Source organism: Macrobrachium rosenbergii, chromosome 55 (genome assembly GCF_040412425.1).
Source record: "Macrobrachium rosenbergii isolate ZJJX-2024 chromosome 55, ASM4041242v1, whole genome shotgun sequence".
NCBI classification, from domain to species: Eukaryota; Metazoa; Arthropoda; class Malacostraca; order Decapoda; family Palaemonidae; genus Macrobrachium; species Macrobrachium rosenbergii.
In genome coordinates this window covers 78,143,966-78,168,004 of record NC_089795.1, presented here as the reverse complement: position 1 = coordinate 78,168,004, position 24,039 = coordinate 78,143,966, and the positions used below count along the sequence as shown (strand labels likewise).

The 24,039-nt window shown below is 36.4% G+C and overlaps 3 protein-coding genes across 4 annotated transcripts in view; 2 read left to right on the top strand and 1 right to left on the bottom strand.

Moving 5' to 3' along the window:
* The window catches only part of LOC136835471 (beta-1,4-mannosyl-glycoprotein 4-beta-N-acetylglucosaminyltransferase-like), a 500,376-nt gene extending 495,635 nt beyond the window's left edge, over positions 1-4,741 (top strand). For both annotated transcript variants that reach the window (XM_067099036.1, XM_067099037.1), the window contains exon 4: positions 4,628-4,741. In XM_067099036.1, coding sequence (XP_066955137.1) covers positions 4,628-4,642 — 15 coding nt within the window. In that variant the 3' untranslated portion in view covers positions 4,643-4,741. The remainder of the gene's footprint in view (positions 1-4,627) is intronic.
* A 5,215-nt stretch (positions 4,742-9,956) lies between these two features.
* LOC136835473 (UPAR/Ly6 domain-containing protein crok-like) overlaps positions 9,957-24,039 on the bottom strand; it is a 31,121-nt gene continuing 17,038 nt past the window's right edge. The window contains exons 2-4 of the mRNA XM_067099039.1: positions 16,258-16,400; positions 13,831-13,846; positions 9,957-11,334 (exon numbers count right to left, since the gene is read on the bottom strand). Coding sequence (XP_066955140.1) covers positions 11,129-11,334; positions 13,831-13,846; positions 16,258-16,400 — 365 coding nt within the window. The 3' untranslated portion in view covers positions 9,957-11,128. The remainder of the gene's footprint in view (positions 11,335-13,830; positions 13,847-16,257; positions 16,401-24,039) is intronic.
* Positions 17,377-24,039, top strand: part of l(2)37Cd (general transcription factor IIIC subunit l(2)37Cd) — a 72,694-nt gene continuing 66,031 nt past the window's right edge. The window contains exon 1 of the mRNA XM_067099031.1: positions 17,377-17,472. The gene's annotated coding sequence lies outside the window, so the exon portion shown is untranslated. The remainder of the gene's footprint in view (positions 17,473-24,039) is intronic.

Below are 24,039 nucleotides of genomic sequence, written 5' to 3'. Positions count from 1 at the left end.
TGTCTCCATCAGTTAAAGTTCTTTATTTCATTACGAGACACAATGTAACATGAGTTCCACATTGTCTCTCAACCCAGATGTGTGGCTGGCAAGTAACCTTTACTTTACAGTTCAGAGGCATATGACTCCTTCCTATGTCCCTCTTTGGCCAGGAAGTGAGCCCAGGTGGGCTGAACCTCAGTCAGTTCTGAGGCTTTCTTTATCCTCCCTCCAAGAGTAAGTCTCCCTCATGTTAAGACCAAAGGTTTGTTCAGCATGACAAATGACAAATTTGTATTTTCATAACTAACAAACCTGTGGTCTTAATATACACTGCCCACATCAAGCCAACCCCTCACATTTTACCAGGGCTGGAGAAAACTGACGCGATGCTTCCGAGATGGGGTATGGGAGGTCGGCTGCTCCTCCATCTTACCGCCATCTTGGCCATCTCCTGATGCCAGCAATTCCTTGTAACAATTTTTTAACCGGACTCCAGCTGGCACTAGAGAATTTTTCCCTCCCCCTTATGTTAAGACTGCAGGTATGTTAGTTATGGAAAGTACAAATTGATTTAAAATTTGTCATTTTTATTGTTGCAATTTTCATGTGATCTCTTGAAACAATAGCACCAAATGGTGATTTCCAAGTATGCATTGTGAACGTATTGAATTGACACTTCTTGTATAAATAAAAAAATGAGCTGCCAACTTTTTTTTTGTTTATTCACATAAGGAATACAACAATAAGTTGCTATGCTATGATGTGCTCACAGAGAATTGAGCTAATGATATTAAAAATGTAAATGTTACCTATTAAAAGTGATATAATGTGAATGAGACTTTTGCCATGGTTGACACTAGCAAGAAAACAATGACAGTCTGTTTTCTTGCTATTGTCACAGCTGGCTAATGCCGTTACCTTACATTATTAGCATGTAACAGCTCAGAGTGCAGCACAATGGGCATTAAAGTAAGAATACTGTACTTGCTGTAATGCCTGTAACCTTAATAGCTAAATATACTTGGTTATTAAGGTCATTTTTAAAGGGTTTCATTCTCCTCAGGCCAGCCTACTTGTTATTGCAAAAGTTTAAAATCATAATTCCATCTCAGCATGGATTTCAGAACAGATTCATTAGCCTATTAGCCCATATCTACAGAGGTTTTGATATTCAGAAGTTATTTGACACCACTGAAGATACTCAATTCTCTAAAGATTTTCGGATATCGGCGCTTGGCTGGGAACAGAACCCCTGCCATTAACCAGGGGCTGCCTGTGTCAACTTTCACTTCCATGGAGATGGCTTTTCTTTTATTCGTAGCACTGCCACCAGAAAAGTCTGCCTTACGCTTGGAGCCATAATGCAATAAAAAAAAAGTTCCTGTATGGATATAAAACTTTAAGTTTGTACTTTTTTTACCTTTGTCTCCAAGAAGTAATGTCTGCACAAAATAAAAAAAAAAACACTCTTTCTTACCTGTGAGCAATATTCTGAAACTGCATAAGTGGGCCAAACTTTTACAAACTTGTGAGGAGGATTTGCTAGTTATCCCCCTCCTCCAACACCTGTACTGTATTGTCAAGGTCATGAAGTAGCTAACTGGTCAGAAGAGCCATTGGGAGTTTAGAAGGCGTTCAAGAAGCAGCAGAGAAACATTACATTCCTAGCTAGAAGAACCTGGTGCATCAACAAATAGTGCTGAAGTGTTTGCTTGTGCTTGCAAGCTGGATGACTCAGTTACTGAAGAAGTGGATGGTGATTGGCTTGGGTGCATGGGGGGTTAGGGGTCTGATGGAAAGAACGACTATTCTGCTTTGCAATTACCAACTGCTGCATTTATCGTGCTCCTTCAGCAAATTTCCAAAGCCCAGAAGAAACAACTGCGGTTAATGTTGGCATTCTCCATCAGCTCAGTGAAGTCATCCAAGATCCTCTGCATGTCATCGTAGGCTTTGGTTAAGTGTGCTTCAGACTAGTCATCGTGGCCATTGTGTCTTCAGGGGCTTCTTCCTTTATCTCACCAGTGGAAACTGTAGTAGCAATCTTGCTGTCAGACAACAGTTAGCAGTAATCACCACTATTGTTGTCCAGTCACTCCTGTAACCCATCCTTGGAAACGTTGTTGCCTTTCTTCGCAAGTTGGAGATAAAAGTTGTCAATGTATAAACCTTGAAAATTAATCAAACCTCCTTCTCCCTTCAGGATACAGTTCCACGTGTGCTCCAAGGTCGGCACGGTGACATCTGTCCAAGCAACTGTGAGGTTATAGATGGCAGACTTTAGCAAATACTATTCAGATTCCCCAGAGTCCACTCCCTTCATGTATCCAAGCCTTGCTCCTTCTTCTACTCATCCTCTAATACCACTATTATCTTTAGGAACTTCCTCAAATACAGCCGTTTCATTGCAACAGTACCTTAGTCCAGTGGTTGTATGAGTGCAGTCATATTAGGAGTTAAAACATGACCCTAAGGCCCTGTCCACACTAGCGGGCACTGCCCGATGGGCAAACACTGTTCCCATAACCGTTCCACTGTACTGACCGACTGAGTATGGAGCCAGGACGATTCGATTGTCTGGTAACACTGCTTCAGAAGTGAGAGAAAATATAAACAGCTGGAAGTGCCCGACGGGCATGCCCGCTAGTGTGGACAGGGCCTTATACAGCCTTCGTTACTAACCAGTAAGTTGTGGTAGGGTGCACAGGCGCATTGTCCATTAGGAGCAAAACCTTTGCCTGATGTCTAGCAATGCCAAGGTCCTTACTAAGCGTATTATGAAACCAATTGGAAATGATCTTGGATGAACCAAGAAGCATTTGCATATAACAAAGCAGACATGTGTTGCCTCAAAAGCTTTTGACCAGGTAAATTCTCTTCTTTCTTGTCACCTTAGGTGTTGATGAGCAAGAGTGATAGAATAGACCAGTTTCATCAGCACTGTAGATTTAACTTAAAACAAGACCCTCCTTGTTTTATACCCATCCCTATAACAGCTTCAGGTCCACAACCCCACGTGGACCTGCAAACTTCATAGCAGCAGCCTTCAAGTTAGAGTCACGCACATGCACCTTGGCCAACCTCTGCTGAAGAAACCAGATCAGGGTCAACTGTTCATTTTCCTCATGGCAGGGCTTGGCCATCACCTTGGTCCTCGTTCCTTGATGTATTCTTTCCAAGGGCCTTTGTGCACTTCTTCAGCTTGTATTTGGCTGCCTTCATGTCCTGCAAGGTAGACCATGCCCCAGGATACTCTGCCATGATGTGAGTCGTCTGCCAGTCAGCCTTGATTCTCAATGGTTTCCAGCTTCATCTGGAATATCAGTGCCTTCCTGGCCCTCTAAGGAGATGGAGGCACTATGCACTCTGTACACACACACACACACACACACACACACACACACACACACACACACACACACACACACACACACACACACACACACACACACACACACACACACACACACAATAATAGTACCTGCAGAGCTACAGGTATGGCCACAAAAGCAACAATATTTTGGGGAACTTTTGTGACTCAGGACTGCACAGCAATTATTTGAGAATGCTCTTGGCCACAAAGTGCATTGCTATCTTCAAAGGAAGTCAATGAGAGAAGAAAACTTTCATGCTATCATGGCATATCTATCTATCAGCCATTCAAAGGTAATAAACTTAATCATATGTAATGACCTTGCTTTTGCACCAATAACGCAACAGCTTGCAAGAACACGGGTGCTGGCCCACCCATGCATCTTTAACCATAAATTATTATAGTGATGATGTATCTATCTCAGCCACTTAAAGCAATAAACAAGGTGACTTGTGATGATGTGTTCAATGAGGTAGTGCTCTTCAGCCAATAACAGTCTTGAAAGCTCTCAAGAAGGCAAAGACCTGTCCAGCTCTACTAGCCCTCCCCTACCCCCATCCCCCACCCACTTCTGAAATGCTTACCCTGGCCTAATAACCCAACAATATCCCTGTTTCGGTGTACTAATGACTGTAAACAGCATTACCATCATCTCTTGCTTCCTGTGCAGTGTTGCCAACCATACAGACAGTTTTTTTTATTCCTTTTTATTTGGTATATATTTATTTTATATATATTGCAATGCTGCAGACCTTCCAGATGATGTCAATGTCAGAACAGCACAAATATGGATAAATGATGGATTACTCTACATGTAGATGATATTTACTCCAAATCAAACTAGAAAATGGAATGCTTCAAGTTAGAGTTCTTTGTAGCATGCTATTTATATTGGCAATTAATGACTTTACAAAAGTTATCTAATGGGGTAAAAATTAGCATGCACACATTACTTTTCCATATTTTTTACATTATCAAATCTGTGATAATTTTTCCACAACAAAAGTTGACTGGACTTCTCCAAGTGTATTTTAGTTTACTGTGAACAAAATGAAGGCTATTATGTTCAGTAGGGGTGTTAGATGGACTAGACTGAACTAGAAATCAGATAAATGTAATACCTTTTATATAAACTAGCAATTTTAATTCATGGACAAATGTGCATTTTTTTACTATTTTTTATTTTTGAAAGTTTTAATATTTTTAAATAACATACCTGGTATATTTTTTACAAAGTTTTTTGATAAAGTATATTTTATTCTTACATTTCAGTTAATGAGAGAGTGAAGCCTGACTTTGGACTTACCATTTATTGACATTCTTATATATGTAAGTAAATTATTTACTCTCCTTATGTAGCCATTTGTTATTTTATGTAACCATATCAAAGAATCAAAATCCATGCTTCCTTCATTTGCAGTGAATGAAGGTTAGCCTTGGTGGTCTGATCTAAGGAATCTGGAATAGCAACACAGTAGAAATAAGCTAAGGCTCAGCTCCAAAGTCATGAGTATGCTGGGCCTGGTGAAGGGCTTGCCAGATGCTGCTTGCAGAGAGTTGCCACTTTTTCTTTTATTCCAAACATTTAGGTGATAATCACAGTATTTTACATCATGACCTTGAGTTGTACAAAATTCCAAGTAAAAAACCATGAGACAAGCTCCCCTGTTGAAAATTAAAATTCTCGTTGGAAATATGGAAGTAAATCCATTCTGTAGCATTAGGAAGAAAGTATATGTTGCCTTGAACACAAAACAAAGTTTAAAGTAAGTTAGTTGTAAACTAATACAAAACGGTTAAAGTACCTCCAAACAGAAATACCATGTCAGCAAAAGGAGCTAAATTAGAAATGAGATATAGAGTACTATAACCAGGACAAAGATTTTACATACTAGACAGTGTTCTGTCAGAACATTCAGACCTTTTGAAACACTTATCAACAATTAATGTGGATCAAGTAGAACAGAATATAAAAGAAAACTAAGAAATGGAAGTGATCCAAAAAATAACTAAATAATGAAAATGTCCTTACATGCAGACCAAAAATAAAACTTAATTATGGGATATACAGTCTTATGAAACAAACAAAATGAAAATGTTGCCAAAAATAATAAACAAAAAAAACAACACATACCAAGATAGAAGAGTTGCACATGTTATTTCTGCAGGTTACAGTCTGCTTAAAATCAGATCAAAGACATATGTCAGCAGGTTGCGTTGTAATCTAACCTAAACTAGGATGCCATACCCTGACCTGGCAATGAGTGCATTGCACCCTCCCCCCAACCTGACAAAGAATGACGTGCACAGCTATTCTGCAGTGTTACCAATGTTTTATTTTATTAAAAATTCAAACAAAGTATAAAAAAAGAAATTTAGACAAACATAAGGAATATTGTACCAAGTACTTAGTAGAATATCTAAAGAACATAAAAAATCCAACTTCAGTTAAAAGGGGTGAATAATAAAGTATCAACTTATATAAGTGACTTGTGCATATTGATCCTTCTCCAAAATGGAACCCTCCCAAGATGTAGAGGCAAACAACTCATGGGAAAAGCATTTAAAGTTAAAATACCATTCTTTTCACAAGAAGTTGGCTTGTTACTTCATCTGAGTTTTTTATGATTACTCTGAACATAAAATTTCCCATGGAGAAAGGGATTAAGAGGGGTGAATATAAGTAGCTCTCTTCCTAGCCCACTGGACTAGCAGTTGCTGTTCCTGCACCAAAGTTTTTGTAGCCGTATGCATAATCCAAATCTTGTTACAGTATCTGTAAGAAGCCTCATGCTCTTCAGAGGTTTCTTTTCAATTGGTTCCTTCCCAAAGAATGGCTAGTCTCTTAACTACCGTAGTACTTTGGTTGTTAGAGCACTCCTGATCAAGGTTCCTCAGGTACTGACTGTCGTCATTGAAGCAGTGCTCGTAAAGGAAGGAGGAGCATCAGTGATCTCAGCCTTTGCCACTTAGAATGGCCCCAGTTGTTGAATTGACTCAGGCACTGAAGGCTAAATTGGGTCTGATCATTAGAGCTACTTTGGTCATTAGAGTGGCTCTGTCATGATAGTTTAAGCAGTTCTGGTCAAGCTCTGACCATTTTAGCAGCTCTGGTTATAAAATGTGAAGTGGCTTTGGTCCTATATGGGCCCCAGTTGCTGCTTCAGTCATTGGAGCAGCACTGGCTATGTAAAGAGTTGTTGTTCTTGTAGCAGCTGTGGCTGCTAGATTAATTAATTTATGAAATTTAGGCTGTCAAGCCAAGCATTAAGGCACTTTCAGCCATTCAGTTCTGAAGATAGTAAAAAGGAGTTGGAGTGGTTGAACAGCAAGATAAATGAGATCCAGAAAAGATGAAGTGCAAGGATCTAAAGGTGGAACACGGAAAAAAACCGTACAGTTGCACTATGAAGTAATACTGGAGAAGTTTGACATGAAGATTGAAGAAACAAAGCTGGATTAGAGATAAAGGCTTAAAAGTGGGTGTAGTTAGGGGCTCTAGTGATGCTGTAAACACCCTTTGGTAATGCCTGCAATGCACCATGTGAGCTGATAACTCAACTCTCCTACTGGGATTTACTGGCTGTTGGAGCAGCTTTGGCTGAGGCTCCAGTTGCTGGAACTGGTCTGGGCAAAAAAAGCTAGAGCCGATCTGGCTGTTAGCACAGATTTGATTGCAGTTCCATTTGTTTTGAGTAGTTTTGAATGTGTGTGAATAGGGCTGTACTATATGAATTGTCTCAGCCATGCTAAATTGGTTGTAATGGCAAAAGTGAACAATTTTTCCTTACTCAACTGCCTCAGCAGGGGTGGAGAGAAGAGTAAAGATTCTGTTTTTTTCACCCAAGCTCCTGAAGAGGATCCCCTAGCATTGCTGAATATGCTCCTTGCACACTGACACTCTACATATGGACATTGCCTAAGATAGCTACATCCCAAGGGTGGTTTGCATGATCATAACTAGTCAAACATCTGGTCTCATCTGTGGATGTAACAGGAGTGGCATGAGACTGTAGATAACGGCTCTGCTCACTGTTTTGGCTGCTAGAGTTTCTCTGATTATGAAGTGGTTCTGATCAAAGAAACTAAAGTATTAGGCAACCCTTGTTGCAGTACCAGTCTCTAAAGTGACTGTGGTAGTTGAGCAGCTCAGGTGGTTATTGTAGGGTGCTTATAATGAAAGCCGAAATGTCTGTATCATGACTTTGGTCGCTCATGAGAGATGAAGCATTTGGTTCTTGTCATGGTTCTGGCTGCTTAAGCAGCTTAGGTTATAGCTTTCATATTATCGACTCTCATCACTTGAAGAGGTGGGAAGTGTTTTGTGCAGTAATACTTCTAAGTGCCTAGAATGGTTAAGTGTGGCTCTGTACATCAGCTCCTCACTGAATCTTCATCCTAATCATAACAAGAAACAGTTCATCGGTTGGCTGCAAACACCCTTTCCTTGGTTCGTGTTTTGGCTCATGCTGCCTCAGTGTAACCTGGCCAAAGTAGAAACGAGCAGAGCTGGAAAAAGCCTGGCTGTGGAAGGAGCGGGAGTGTTAATAGGGTGCACTTGGCAATAGCATGGCAACTCACCTGATGTATTTGAAGCTCTCACTGATGAATGAGACCGATGCTAAATATTCATACGCAAAAAATGTAATTTTTTCATCACAATTAATTTGTCATAAAAAACCACTACTACCTGTAATGTAACTTTAGTGGGCTCTGTTGAAACAAAATAGCTAACATCAGTCCCATTTGCTGGTTAAGTAGGTGTTCTGGTGAATAAACCTGGCTCTAGAATTATTACCCAACAAATATTGGTCCCTTCAACTCATGACATATAGGCACTGCAGTCCTTAACAGATAATGCATACACATTGGCTGTGGCATCTTTATGCAACACAAAGAAATGGTGAAGCAAATAAGCCTGATAACTGCAATATACTGTACATTTTCTCAACACATATGAATTAGCTGCAGTAACCCATAAGACCACATACTTTAAAAGGCAAAGTAAAAAGTAGTACATAATTTGTGAACTATCATTACCATTACTGGTTTGTTAATTTTTAGTGGAAAAGCAAGTAAACAAATACCAGAAGTAGTGACTTTAAAGAGAATATCTCTAGCCCATGGTTTGCTAACCAGATTACACAAAGAATGCAGGAAATAGTTTTGCCTATTTTACATCAATATCAGTATCGATGTAAATATCTGGCAAACTACTATTCACAAGGGTTGAAGGTTAACCATCTGGTTATTAGGAATCCGTCTTCCAAAATACAGTGAGGGGAAAATATGCTGATTACCTTATTGGCTATTAGCAAAGACCCATTTGCAGGGAAATGAATAAAATATAAAATAAAGGCAATCTTTAATAGAAAAAGTGTCTAAACCAATACATCTTGGTACTTTACACAGCAGTGAACATTGACAGACCCACAAATAATGCCTCTCCCTGGCTACTTGAGACCCCAAGGTCTCAACAAGTAGCCAAGGAGAGTCATACTGCTACTGACTGACTGCCATTTTCTTTATTTTAAGCAGAACTGAAGCATTGGTATGATTTCTTGACTGCAAAATGGAATAAATATAAGTAGTTATTCACAATGGAATTGCTAGGCATTCAGTTCAAAGTTATATTTCTTGTAGTATTTTGTAACATTGGTTTTCATAATTTCACAATATTTTGGAATATGATAGTGTCTTTCATGTTGAATTTTTTTTTTTGACACCAGCAATTATTACTGTATAGACATTCATAAATTAGAATTTTTTTTTAAATTTGCCTATTTTGGGTCTTCCATGGTTGTCTTCATAGAATTTATTGAAATTCTAACTAATTTCATTTATTTGGAATTTGATAAAGGTTACTTTTTACTGTATTCTATCACAAGAAATGGCAGTGTCAGGACCAAGAGTTTATAAAACCTTAGATAGCATTAACTCACATGTGATATATCTTATAATGCAGTTATTGAGAGCTGTTTGGTGCTCCATCATGGATTAACATTTGTTAGAGAAAGACTGGCTTTCAGCGTCAGAAGAAAAGTGTTTGAATTTTCATTGTTGAATGGTGGAGCCTTTTAAGGTTTGTTTCTATGAAGCATTCAGAATTCTTCATAAAAATTTTTTGTAAAGCAATGCAGCCAAAAATATCTAGACTTCATGTCAGATATGAATAAAAAAGGAAAACAGTTAATTTCTTGCCACTCTGAAGGTAACAGTCCATTCTGAAAAAAATTGTATTAAAAGTCATGGCTTTTTTAATGACCTCATGTACAGGTTAAGAGCAACCAGAGATAAACACTTTCTGCCCATTGCTGTCAATTTTAGCAGTAACTTCCATACAATTTACGGGCTGCTGCCTGTGAAGTGTTGGGGTTGCCACTAAAATTTAGACCTTTGATGCTAAATTTTGCATGCTACATCCATTTACATCAGGCTTTTTATGGTATTATATGGGCACTATAATCAGAAAATAGTTGGTAATTTCTTTTTCGTTACTTTTCCCTATTTTTGCAGTGGATTTGAATATCTTTTTACTAGTAGCCAAATGAACCTTTTGTGTTGAGGAAGTTTTAAGGTCATGAACAATTTCTCACACCAATACTTTCATATCCTTTATTATGAATAATTTATGGGGAATTCAGTCATGATATGTATATTTTTAAATTTATTAACCACCATGTACAACCTATAAATCTGTGTAAAATATTCACATTTACATAACTGAATGATTGTCTTTTAAACATTAAACAGCTCAACAACAACTTTTATGTATAGTAAATCATTAAAGGCCCAGCATCAATATTTTAACAGTTACTGCCATCTTCTCACTGAGTGTAAGAGCACTTTTAACTAAGCTGTCATAATTTACAGTACTGTATACAGTATGTACAGTGAACAATTTTTTAATAAAATGTCTAGTATAATATTTTCTGCTCTTGACTATTCATTATCTATAATGTTATGAATTTTTAGATACAGTTTACATGTGCATTTATTACATACTGTAATATTTACAGGGTGCGCTTTTATACAAAAGAAAAATATTTTTATGGGATGCGATTAGAATTCTATAGGATTCCATGAGTGAAGATATTTTTCTGTTTTGAAACATCACTCAAGAAAAGAGAGGGAAAAATAAAATACTTGAAACAAAGTAAGCTGCAGATACAAAGGGAAAACCAAGAAAAGAGTTGGAATGAGAACTCAGGGGTCATAGGGTTAAAGTAATCCACAAGGAATGGTAGTCTTGATTGGGACAGCTGTTCATGCTGTATATTATGCAAGTTACCTTTAGGAAGAAAATGTCTAAATCCTAATTATAAACTACATTATCTACTCGACAAAATTATATAAATTAAAAAGCCCTAAAATTTTAAGCATTACAGCAAACTATTGTTTTGATTTATTCTGAATTTGACTAAGAACATTTGCTACAAATTCATTAATGTGTTCTAGATTTAGTGCTAGGGGAGAAGGTATGTTGTACTGATCTACTTCAATGCAAAAATTTTTATCTATGCTGTAGCAACAAAGTATTAGCCATCTTTACAGGAAATAATTTCAACACCAGTTAAATGCTGAATATTCCTTTAAAAGTTGGCATATATAGTAATTTTAAAGCAGGTGGCACTGGTAACAGTGATTATCTCTAGTCTTGTAGGAGATAAATGCTACGTAGTTTTTCTCCTTGTAAGACTAACCATGATCACAGTTTTGACAGTGTTATATTTACTACATATGACATTCTTTGAGAAATACAATACTGTAGCTTTACAAGAATCTAGCGATGATGGGGACAGCAATGGCAAACATTGTAGCTACAGAGGTTGAAAGAGATGGGGCACCATTGCAGAGTTCGTTCTCACACTGGCATGTGTCCATAACGTAGTCCTCAGAACGCTTCTGGTAGCAGTCATAGCCTTCGCGCTTCATGTAGCCGCAGTCACGCTGAACTCTGAACTCACTGGCGTTGTGGACTGAGGGTAAAGAATTGAGTTAGAATATCATATTGATGGATCTCGGTCAGGGATCTGCCTTCCTTCTACTGGTTTACTATTGCATCACATTTTTATGTTTTGCATGAAATTACTACCCTAGAATTTAATCACAAATACAGGAAGGTCCGAGTTGGATGTTTTTACTGTATGTAGGTCATCACATATTTGCATGGTGACTTATGAAAATCTAGGTGATAAGATGGTAATTACCATAAATGAAGGAAGTTTTCATTATTTTTGTGAAAGTTATTGAAATATTTTATATTCATCCTATTTATATTTTTGCCCCAATGTAAAACTGATCCTTTTATTCTAAATTTGTTGCAAAAGTTATCACTCAAGCAAATCAGTAGTTGTATATATCAAATAATATCTTTTTTTAAGTGTAATATTCATTCGGAATCAATTATGCAAACCTAGTAATTTTATTGTTTAAAGATGACATGATAACTTTTATAAAAAGTTATTTCAATGGCAGACCAAATTTATTCATTGTTTTTATTACAGAAATATTAAGTTGCAGGAATAATAAATGAATTAATTTAAAGATCCTGCAGTATAGATGTACTTTATATAGGTGACAACAAGAAGGGTTCATGCATAAGCAACAACTGTGACATTAAAGAACCTTCCACCATGAAAAAGCAGAACATCATTATTACAAGGGTCTAGGCATTAAGGAATAGCCGTAAAATGTTCCCACCATCAATATCTGTGGTACCTTCTTTGGAATTCTGTATTTATGTGGCAACATACAATAATTTTCTCTTGACACTTTGTCACTTAAGTTGTTACGTACAATATTGACTAAGTTATTAAATAGTGTATATTTCTTGACTGTCATAAACATGCCTGAAGGGTTCATTCTGAAATGAGGTAAAAATTGGAATCAGGAAAAGTTACAAAGGATAGACAGCTAGGTGGGGAAAGACCAAAGGGAAAAGACAAAAAAAGTAGAAGGCAGAAAGTGGTGCTGCAGCTGGCTGAAAGGAATGCTACAAAGAACCTTGAATGGTGTCAACAGTACACCATGCAAGGCACAGAGTAGACTGTGGTCCCATCTTACAGGGATTAAATCCTTGTACTGTAGATGTGTTCTGTCCCAGTGGACAGTTATTAAAGCAGCCAAAGTTGCTCTGACCACTGAAACTGATTCTGGTCATAAAAATGGCATGTTCCATTGGAGGTTGGCACACATTCAGGATTAAAAAAGTGTTACGTGCCACCACAAAATAAGTATAGTACTATCAAAACAGCCAAAAGAAAGTACCACGTAAAAACTGCATCTGAACCGCACTTTTTTTTCCATAAGATGGTACATTAAATTAATGGAAGATTTTCCATGATAATTTAGGATATGTTGTATTGATGAAACTTCAGGTTTAAAATAAATAGCTGAAAGATACTGTATGTGGTAGTTAAATTATGGGCCGAAACCTTTATCACAGAAATTCACAGCAGTAAATCTATTTTTATTATAAACTACAGCTTTTTAACTGAAATCTTTAAAGCTGCACAGATATAAATTAGCAAGATAGTGCTGTGTTTTGAGTTTTTTTAGTGCTTATTCAGACACAGCTAACTGCTGAATTAACATAGCTCATTTGCGAGCTTAAATTCTTAATAGAGCCATTCTTGAAAAAAAGATTGTAAGAATCTTTAAGAAATCCCATAAGACAAAGACAGTGTACAAAGGTGGTGCTTCACAATGACTGAAAATTTTTATTCTTGGAGATGACATCAAAATACTGTACTGAACGTGCAGTACAAATGCTTTGTCAACTATAAGTGCAACATTGCTAATACTGGAGAGTGTATTTAAAAACTACTCTTAATATTAAAATGCTTAAGTATCAGGCTATTATGAGTCTAGGGTATGCTTGATGACACCTTAGACACAGCTTAAAACCTACTTTATAGGGTTGTGCATTAATCCCAAGAAGAAAATACTGTATTGAACTACAACTGCCTACAGTAAATTATATCCCATCAATATTCCAGTAAAAAATACCTTTCTAAGAAAAGAAGACTAACAGATTGAAAGACATGCTTTGCAACTGGATAACACCTTGCAGATTTAGGATTATTCTATACATTATACAAATAGAAATAGGACACATCGAGAATTCTAATTACTGCAGAATATAAACAACTTTTCCCCTTGTGAGAAAACAAACTGAAATGGAGAGGAAAATAATAGTATAGTCAAATATACTACATTCAAGAATGGCTCTCAGTATCACTGTAGCGAAACAACTCCAACGAGATAACCCAGTCATTAGTTTCCTTGTACATATGCAACATTCAATATACTTATCCTCCGTTGTTTCGTCACTGACCTCGCTCAACTGAAAGAAAAAATGTACATTCAGGGACAAATGTAACATTAAATAGCAGCACACACAGAGAAGTGGTGAAAAAGCAGTGCAAAAAATAAAATGCAGCTTGTTGTTAACTGCACAAAGCATTCTTAACTTATGTACACTGACAACTAACAAAAGATTTATTGACATACTGTACTGCACATTACCAACACATCATGAAATTAAAGGCAAAAAACATATTAAATAAAATACATACTAGATAAGAATACTCAACTATATCAGTAAGTAAGAATACTGTACTGTGTAAGGATAAAAATGATACTCTCTTGTTTTCATTTTAGAATTTAGTACTCTACAGTATCATGAGTTGCAAAATTTACAGAAATGTGTAATAAATAGAGTACAGTATAGGGAAAAAGACTTGTAATGAGCGCTGTTAAAGTCAGTTTTCTTTCAGCTGTACCACATTATTTGAAATTCACTTTGGAGTATCACCTGCTGCGCAGCTGTTTTTCATTTAATTTTACATTGTAAAATGAGATTAACTGGTATTAAAAACGAAAAGAGTCGGAGCCATTGTATTCTAGCTGGACTCTTCACTAAAGGAAAGTGGTCTTTAGCCACTTTAATCTTAATTTTTTTCATCTGTTGTACTTAACTGCAAAAAGAAGGATAAAACATGTTTTTTTTTATTTGCAATATTGTTTTAAGTAAATATTTGGGCACATAAACTGGGGACTTAAGTGATATCCATAAAGTCATCAAGGCTGACATAGCATAAAAAAAGGGGGAAAATGAATTTATACTTTCAATTCAATGACAGGTAATGGGCAGCCAAAACAATAATGGTAGCCTATTCAACACTTTACCTTTGAGCAGCCTTAGATTTTTTTTGAAAAATTTTATCACTGCTGCCTTGGCAAGTGGTTACTGAATGGATGAGTATTCTCACCTTGAATTAACTTGTGTAAGCAATTCCAGCTAAATAAACAAAACTCACAATGAAAGCTACTCTGTAAATTATGGTAAGTTTGGTTGCATTCATATTAAAGCACGCTTGAAATACTAAAAATAATGCAGGTATGAACAGTCAACAAAAATTTAAAAAAGGAAGGGTCTTGACAAAAAGCTGACTAGTTACTGTGAACTGCATGGCATGACTGCATCACAAAATATGACTGAGGGACATTTTTGAAGGACATGGTAATCATTTTCCCTTTAAAAGCTGAAATGTTTGGTAGACCCTTCCTATTTTGAAATACTGTTGACACAACTTAGGGAATAAAACATTTCAGTGGGCAAAGTAAAGTTATAATAAATATGCTACTACAGTATACTAACTTATACCAAAGTTGTGATTATCACTGATTCTTGAAGCATCAAGTTTACTCTATTTGGCTACTGTACCATGCTAGTGAGCAATAGTGATAGCAATGCTCAATGCCACATTACTCTAATTGAGTAGCAGATGGCGATATAGTCTCGTAAATCTCACCTTCCTTGTGGCAATTATTATAAACTTTCAATCATCTATCCCTTAGCAATCTTATTCGAGTAATTAATCTAATTCTGCTCTGCTGTATGTAACTAAAAACTATATTTTGCTTATCCACTCATAATCTCAAGGTATGTGTGTACTGTACTGTATAATTTCTTTCCAGCTTCACATATTGCTATTAGAATCTTTCATCTCTTATGCCAGTGGGACCTCATCCTCATACAAAGGAAAAAGTCATTAGACAGGAGATAAAGACTTGTGAAAAACTAAGGTGCAAAATTTTTGTACTTGTGAAAAATGGTCTGAAAAGTTCAAAGGACGGTATTTTTTTATTTCAAGGTGCACATTATTCACAAGCCATTCCTTGTGATGATGTGTATATCGGAATGCTAAAATGCTTATTACATGACAGACATTAAAAAACTACTATTTATGAATGGGTGTAGGCTATACTTCATCACTAAATAATTTTACTAGATTACTGGTTTAAAATGAATCCTGACAATGTTTATTTGAGTTATGTTGAAAGTGAATATCAGCTGCAGATTGGTAACTGTAAATAAGTATTAACTTGTTTTGTTAAGATTACTGGTTTGAAGTAATTCCCATTGCCATTTCGTCATGGGTGACTACAAATTGATATGTATCATCATGATTATATTATTACAGCTATACATTTTATATGGGATATAATATATAGGTAAGCAGTGATCATGTTTTGCAGTGAATCAACAGATTTGCATCCCATTATAGATTCAATTAATAGATTAAATAATCGCTGATACATGTGCCCTATAGTTTTGATGTTCAATAATACAAATATCATCTTATATACATCTTTTAAGAGGAGATTTGAAGTCATAAAATAGGCATTGCTAGAAGCATTGATCGAAACTGCAGTAAGAGAAATAAAGAAATTGGAGAGGCCAGGTAATGTTGACATCCCAATGGATAAGAGAAGGAAATCAGAATATCTTTAATTTAACCTCACAACCTTTGGACATGAGTGTGATATTTGCTATACTCTTGCATATCAGAAACTTCCCATATGAATGAGAAATACTCACTTGCATACTTGACTTTGCGACAGAATGGGGACAGTCCATCTTTCTCTTCGCAATCGACTACGAAGGCTGATTGCAGAGCTGGTGAATCTGAGTTGAAGTTATCATTGCAGGCGGAGTCTGTTTCAGAATTGCAGGTGAAGCATTTCAGTGCTGTTACTGAAATAGAAAAAAAGGTGAGAATATGCATTTTCTATATTGCATAACTACAAAAATAGTACAGTAGTATATTATTATTATTATTATTATTATTATTATTATTTATTCTGGATGTGGCAGTGTTGACATCTTCATACAGTAATACAGTATAATTTATCCATTCATTCTCGTCGGTATTAAATTCATATAACGTGCATAAAGTTAAGGCATTAAAAAAAGTGTACTATACCTAAGTATTCATAAGATGTTCTAAACCTACTTTCTACTGTAGTACCGTACACGGAAAGAGTGGGCTGAAAAATCCATAAAGCAAAAAAAGTCGAAAATATAAGACGAATTGATTGAAAATCTTCCTCTGTCCTGTTATTGCATTGTTGATTTGTTAAACGATTGTAAATGCCACCTTAAATGCTGAAACTGTATTTCCTTCGATGTTGCAGACAAAAATCATTTATAAATCAATGGAACCGTAAGATGCTGTTGTTATAAATATTTTTTGTAAAACGTTATCAAGGTCTTCAAAATGCCTGTTTAGTCCACATTTTTGATGACCATAGTTTTTGCAGCACCGTTTTATGTAAACCTGAAAATTAATTAGTTACTGTTAGTATTTCTATATGTAAAGTTCAACTGCTTTTATATCATATACATAGCATACAAAAGGTATTTTGAAATCGTACGTTAAGAGTACGGTGGGAAACATTTTAATGAGTAAATATGTGCTGTGGAATAGAAAATTTCTGGTACCTCGAATAATTTCGTGCTAAAAGTGAGGCTGCTGAGGATTAAGATGTGGAATGGAAATTATTCTTCGTGCTGATGCTATTTTCTTTCTAGATAGTCACAATTCTAATTCTCCAGAGCTTTAATCTAACTGATTTGACACAGGATAGATTTCAGGATATTTTGAAGGATTGTTTGACAAATATTACGATACATAAGACAGAAATTCGAGCCTGTACTTTTTCTCTTCTATAACAGAATGACATCAGAAGTATGGATAAATTGAAGAGGCTGCACTGTTCTTGAAACACTGGTTGAGAATGAAGAGCTCAAGTACTGGTGACAGTCGGTGAGTAAAATTTTTAAAAAAGTGTTCAGATCATTGGCCATTAATATAATACGTGAACCGTTTAGGTAGAAAAGAATAATTTTAGTTCAATGTTATATTGATTGGGTATGCGCAGTGTGCAGTTTGTGTGAAATGGTTTCAGCCCATCGAGTGAATAATCCAATAAGTAATTTTATGCCTTCAATTCTTTTATTTTCAGTTCATTAAGTATGTTTAATGATTAACAAGACAAACAGTTTTAGTACTGTTGGCTTGGTAACCATTTCCAGTATGAAAGTATCGCCTGGTTCATTTGTTATCGATTACGATAGAGAAAAGGCGGTCAGTCGGAGCAAATGAATTGCTATATAAAATGAATGTGTATCTATATGTATTTCATTTGTGTTATGCAGTTAAACAAAATCTCCATTAAGAAAATACAGAGCAACATACTGTTCTTCATGTGAGTATAATGCAGTTGCTTAAGTACTAAAATACTGACCTCAATTTTCACGACTAGTAGTTAAATAATTTGTGGAAAAATTCTCATTTGAGCACGACTGACCTAAGAAGCATTGATGTTCAGACCTGTGTTGTCTGTCTAAGTGAAGATGACGGTAATTATTGTTATTGAACTTTCAAAGATTCACAATGAAACTATCCTGGGGTGCAGCCATTTTACAGAGATAAATATATACATCTTCATTTGAAGAGAAGAAGAATCTCGATGGCTGTAAAAGGAACAAGTCTTAAATGCACGGTTTAAAGGATTGCGCAGAAGTGTTGGGAATAAGTGAGTAAAAACATTTTGATATCAAACTAAATGTTCTGTCTCTCCAAAGCCACATTTTAAAAATGTGTTGCGGTAATATACGTAGAAACACTCGTTTTATTTATTTGTTTATTCGTCCAATTGTTTATGCATTTATTTATTTAGTTTTGCTCCCCTTCCGTGTTTGTAAGTTCCATAAAAATATTTAGTTATTTAGGTGCACAATTGATAGTTAACCCTTTTATGTAAGAAAAGAAAAGACAATATTTACTATAAAACAAAAATAATTTTACTATGATAATGGGGTACATAGGGAGATTAAATTTATTTAAAGCCAATGCTGTATCGAATAATAATAATAATAATAATAATAATAATAATAATAATAATAATAATAATAAAACCCCCTCCCTTAGCTAGGTAGTGTTTATAGGGCGAAGTCACCCCAAAACTCGGAGTGACAGTTGCCAGGTCGATTGGAGAACGAGTGACCTATGTGAAACCGTAGCGCACTGGAATACCATCAGTGATACCAAGGACTGCCAAGGAAAATTCCGAAACAGCTGGCTGTAGTTTTGTGAAATTTTCACTTTTATCCAGTAATACAGATATTTTGAATTTATTTCAAGCAAGTATATAATGTATGCTTGTGCTTTTAAAAGTAAATCGGCGCTTGAGAGCTTGTTTAAGTGATACTGGCAACTCAAGAATCTGAACGGATGGAAGGAGACTTTCACCCGCGCGCGGGAAGCCGGCTGATTCCATTCGATGACGAAATCTATCTCCTTTAACCGCGACCAGAGACAACAGTCGTACTGTATTGGGCAATAATAGTAGTCATTCACGTAGCATCAATATGGAAGGTGAATACGAAATGATGAAGCCTAGGCTAAAATAGCAATATTTTACGCAATCACGGCATTGCTTCTGCTGGCAGTTTTTTCTTTTTAGCGATCATTTTTAGCCTCGAGGAACACTAGATTATTACTTGCAGAATTAAACATTAGTCGAACCACTAATTCAGCTAGATCTAACTGCAATTGTGTCATAAAAGCGTTAGGCTAATATTTTGTTAGACAATATCAAAACCCATCACTTTTTTTTATAGGCAGAGCCACGGTCTAGAAAGAAGCAGGCTTCGCTAAGGCAAGAGTGTAGTCTTCCGAAGCATCATATCAATATGTAGGCCGCAGTAAGTGCTGGGATCGGAAGGCCGTAACAATAAAGCTCTCCACGTTAGGGCTGTGGGCGATAGTTATTCGATTATGTGATTTAAAGCACTTCAGGTATTGATGCCCTTGCTCTCGAGGCTTCGAAAAATTTTTGAAGTGCTCTCTCTCTCTCTCTCTCTCTCTCTCTCTCTCTCTCTCTCTCTCTCTCTCTCTCTCTCTCTCTCTCTCTCTCATTTAAGAGGGAAATTCTAGAAATTAAATATACAGAGACGATCAATAGTTATAGCAGATAAGAGAGGGTCTAATTGCAAATCCTCTCCAAGCCGTTCCAAAAATTATATCTGTTGACGTATTTGAATATAATATATATATATATATATATATATATATATATATATATATATATATATATATATATATATAACTTTAACGATTACTGTCCTTTTGTTTTAAGAATATTATGAAGCCGAATACGGCACAGAGCTAGGTACATAAATACAGTTACTTGACCTTTTTATTTTCAAAAGAAATGACTAACATTTTGATTTGTTTCCACGTATGGCAAGAGATGAGAGTGTAGACGCAATTCAAGCATATCTGTATCACGGGAAGTAAGAATGTCAGTTTTGAACAAATAATGGTTTTACATTCTTCGTCACCTTTACGCAGTCGTCGTCAAATGTTTTCGTCGCCATTTTGAGCTAACGAGAAAGTGTTTTAACCTTGAGACGTGTGGGCTATGTACCTGCTACAAGGGAAGTTGCGGTTTACGGTTTTCTCAACTTTGCAATAATGGCTGCAATTTTACCTCTCGCACCAATTCTTTAACAAAAAATATTTTCCGGAAAGGTTCGAATGTTGGTAGAATTGATGCAAGTAATCCTGCGTCTGCATGGTCACCTTGAACAGTAACTATCAACATTGATTTTTCCTTGTATTCGAATCACGTATTCAGAATATTTTTGTCAAAACAATCAAGGATTGGCTGAAAAAGAAAAGACCTGTCAGTAAATATGAATTAAGTATCTAAAAACGAGTTCATGTCAAGTGTTATTTACTAAGGGATCTTTTATAAGATTCTTCATCATCATGTCATCTAAGTGGGTCGTAACTTTTACATCGTAAATGTGGTAATGCAGCCGGACTTTTTTTTAAAGAAATTTATATGTATTTTACCTTTAAATTATCTAGCGGTTAATACGAGAACTTGGACCGGTTTTAGTATTAATGAGAAGGTTACGGAACGTAATGTATATAATTCGTTTTCCAACAACAAATTTTTGTTCAGACTCCCTCGGTCCGTCTGTTGTCATTTCACTTCTTAACAGTTTCCCAAACTCTTTTGAACCTACGTATCCACGTATGTAGTATTGATCTGTAACTGAATTTCAAATGAAGGTTACTTTTCATTGATTTTCTGTGGATATTACAGTGGCTGTTGCTCTAAAAAAACTGGCAGTATATCTTCCTTTAGATATTTCGAGATTACTTCGGACATCGTTCGCTTTAGAACGTGGTTCTCTCTGGCTTTCGAGCTCCTCGTTTGTATGGGATAGGTTGCATGCACAAGGCTTTGCATTCTCACAGGTTATAAAGAAGGCTGTAAATTGTTTGCAGTCTCACAGGAAATTGGGAAAGTTGTAACTCAGAGTTAACCACCGGGTAGTCCTTCGTCAGTTTCAACTCTGACCTTTGCGACACATTTTCCACCTTCCTGTAATTGCTGTGGGGCTGTGAGGCGAGCGTCTTATCACTTCAGGAATGGAGTTGAACGGAACACAAGTTTTTCTTTCGGGTTTCTGAAAGAACCGAACCTGTATTAAACCAAGCTGACTTCTGTGTAACTTTGCATTAGAATATGCAGACTGTTGATGATTATTTTTTCATTTACGTTTTGTAAAAGCCATGGCTTAAGAGGGACCCGTGTCACACACAAAACAAAAGTCTTTGTTCAAAAACTATATGTAAACAAAGCACGGTGGTTTGCCAGAGTGAGTTAACACAAACCGTTATTTCAGTACAGACTTTGTTAGTATTAGTTTCAATAATCCGTTGTATTTTGAAATCTTGTCAGACCAAATTTAGTTCATTTTGCTCGATACTGCACAATCCTCTCTCTCTCTCTCTCTCTCTCTCTCTCTCTCTCTCTCTCTCTCTCTCTATATATATATATATATATATATATATATATATATATACTTTAACTATATATATATATATGTGTGTAATGTGTGTGTATTGTGTGTGTGTGTATATGTATATACTGTATAACCTCTGATTTTCCAGTGGTTGCAACTGGCCTTTAGAACATGTCGTGCCGTTACTTAATTCATCAATATTTTCCCGATTGTTCCCAATCTCCTTACAACGCTCAATATAACAGACCAAGCCCCAACCCCACCCACTCATGCTACGAAGACCGTCCTGGGGTACTCTGCCAACAGGAGTCATCGAGCAACCAATTATCAGACTGACAGGTAAGCGGAGCATGTGTTATTGTGTATGTGTGTCTCAGTCACTATGGGTAACACTATTCTACACCGTGTCTTGGTGGTGTACGCATGCGCCTGTATAGATGTTTTGTCGTCTCTGGGTGCGTCATTGTTGGTGCCATACCATTTTGCCCTTGGATACGGCGCTCTATAGCCTGTCTTTGCTGTTACGCTAGGACGAGAATGGTGTATTGCTGTAATGTCTGGGTCATGGCCAAATGTGGTGCATCATGTCTATAGACATATACATACACTCAGACAATTTTATATATATATATATATATATATATATATATATATATATATATATTATATATATATGTATATATATATATATATATATATATATATATATATGTATACATATATATGTGTGTGTGTGTGTGCGCGCGTTTATATATATCTCACTTCCCTCCTTAGTGCAAACATCTGTAGCTGCCTGTCATGCTGCCCTTTCTTTCAGAATGAAACTCAAGTGCACTCGTTCAATTTTTAGAACTGCTTTTATGAGGAAACTGATCTGACAGACTAGTATCCGTGCCTAGCCCAGACTTGGAAAAGATATAACTGAAAGGGGGTGGGTACATCCAAATTGTACAGTGGACCCTTTTGGACTGAAAATAGGGAAAAGATGAGGGGTAAACTTGAACAATTGCAGGAGCAAAGCACGGTTAATTTTCTGTTGTAAAATTGAGATCAAATTTGAACGTCTTCCAAGCGAAGAGGAATCCTAGATACTTCTTGGACTCATCAAAATAAAGCTCCCTTTCGGCATCGCGATTAATAAGTCAGGTCACACAACGTAATGGCGTATTCTGGTGGGGCACGGGCTTTTGGTAACAGTCCGTTGGTTGTGGTGACGTAAATGCATTCTGCATACTAACTAAGTATAAAATGACCTTGATTCATTGAAGATAACAAAGGCATTCATCCGATACAAGTTGCTACTGGTTAAGTATGTTGCAAAAGTAGTTAAGCTTTTCTTGCCCGTTATTTTATTTGCATCAGGAATTATCTATAGTCATGTATGATAATAAACATAACTTTTTTTGAGTTACGAAATATTCTCTTAGATGCTTACTATTTGTTTGTATAGAACTGACGAAAAGTATGGAAATCTCAATTTTGTCCTATTTTTTTATTCTTATGTAAGAAATATGTGACTAGTATTTCTTTGAAAAACGTTCGAAGATTTTAGAACGAATGGGACGCCTAATGGCTTGCATTTATCCTACAGTAACGTTTTGCTTCTTGTAGTTTCATATACTGCAGATTACTATCACTACGCCTGATAGATATCAGAAATTATTTAGATATATATAATTTCTTAAGGAATTCTAGTCTCCAAGTCAAATACCAAGCTATAGCACATGAGTTAAATAACTGCAAGGTTTCCTTGATACACCCAGTACGATGTATAAAATATATCTTGATTGAATGGTATTACAGTCATTATAAAAGTAACAACAGTTCTTTAAAACAGCCCGGTTTCGTGCTGTAATGGGAATGTGCATTCGAGTACAAAAAATCTTGGTGTCGTATCTCGCGCACGCGCACCTATTCCTGCTAATAACTATTGTAGGGTACATAGGAAGGGCCTTGACAAGGTAATACCCAATCCCCAGAGGGGTGGAACCAGTCTGTGCACACACATATATGTGTGTGTGTGTGTGTGATATGTGCACTCGTGCATGTGTATGTGTATGCGCGTATGTTTGTTTATGACCCTTGTCGTCCTGTGGTTACCAGCCTCACCAACGGGATTCCCAGGATCGATCTTGGGCGTGGGACGAGATCTATTCCGGTTTCAGCAAAATCCCTTCGACCTAAGCAGTGGCTTAGGTGCCTGTCTGACTCAGTTGTAGTCAGGGTGGAGAAGGGTATGAGTCTAGCAACCGTATCCCAAAAACTTGCTTAGGGAGGAAACGAACGAATTAGGAGATTTGTCCAAGATCAGAATTAATGATAGTTATAAAAGTGCAGTTAATGTGAATATCAGCTTTTACAAATCCTACGTTTTTCGAGAATTCAGTAGGAGGAAGAATTAGCATTTCCAACTAGCGTTTGTAATTTCCAAGAACTTTGCATTGTTTCCGGCGCTGAGGAATTCTAGTTTTGTCAGTAAACAGTAACCAATTCCACCGAATGGACT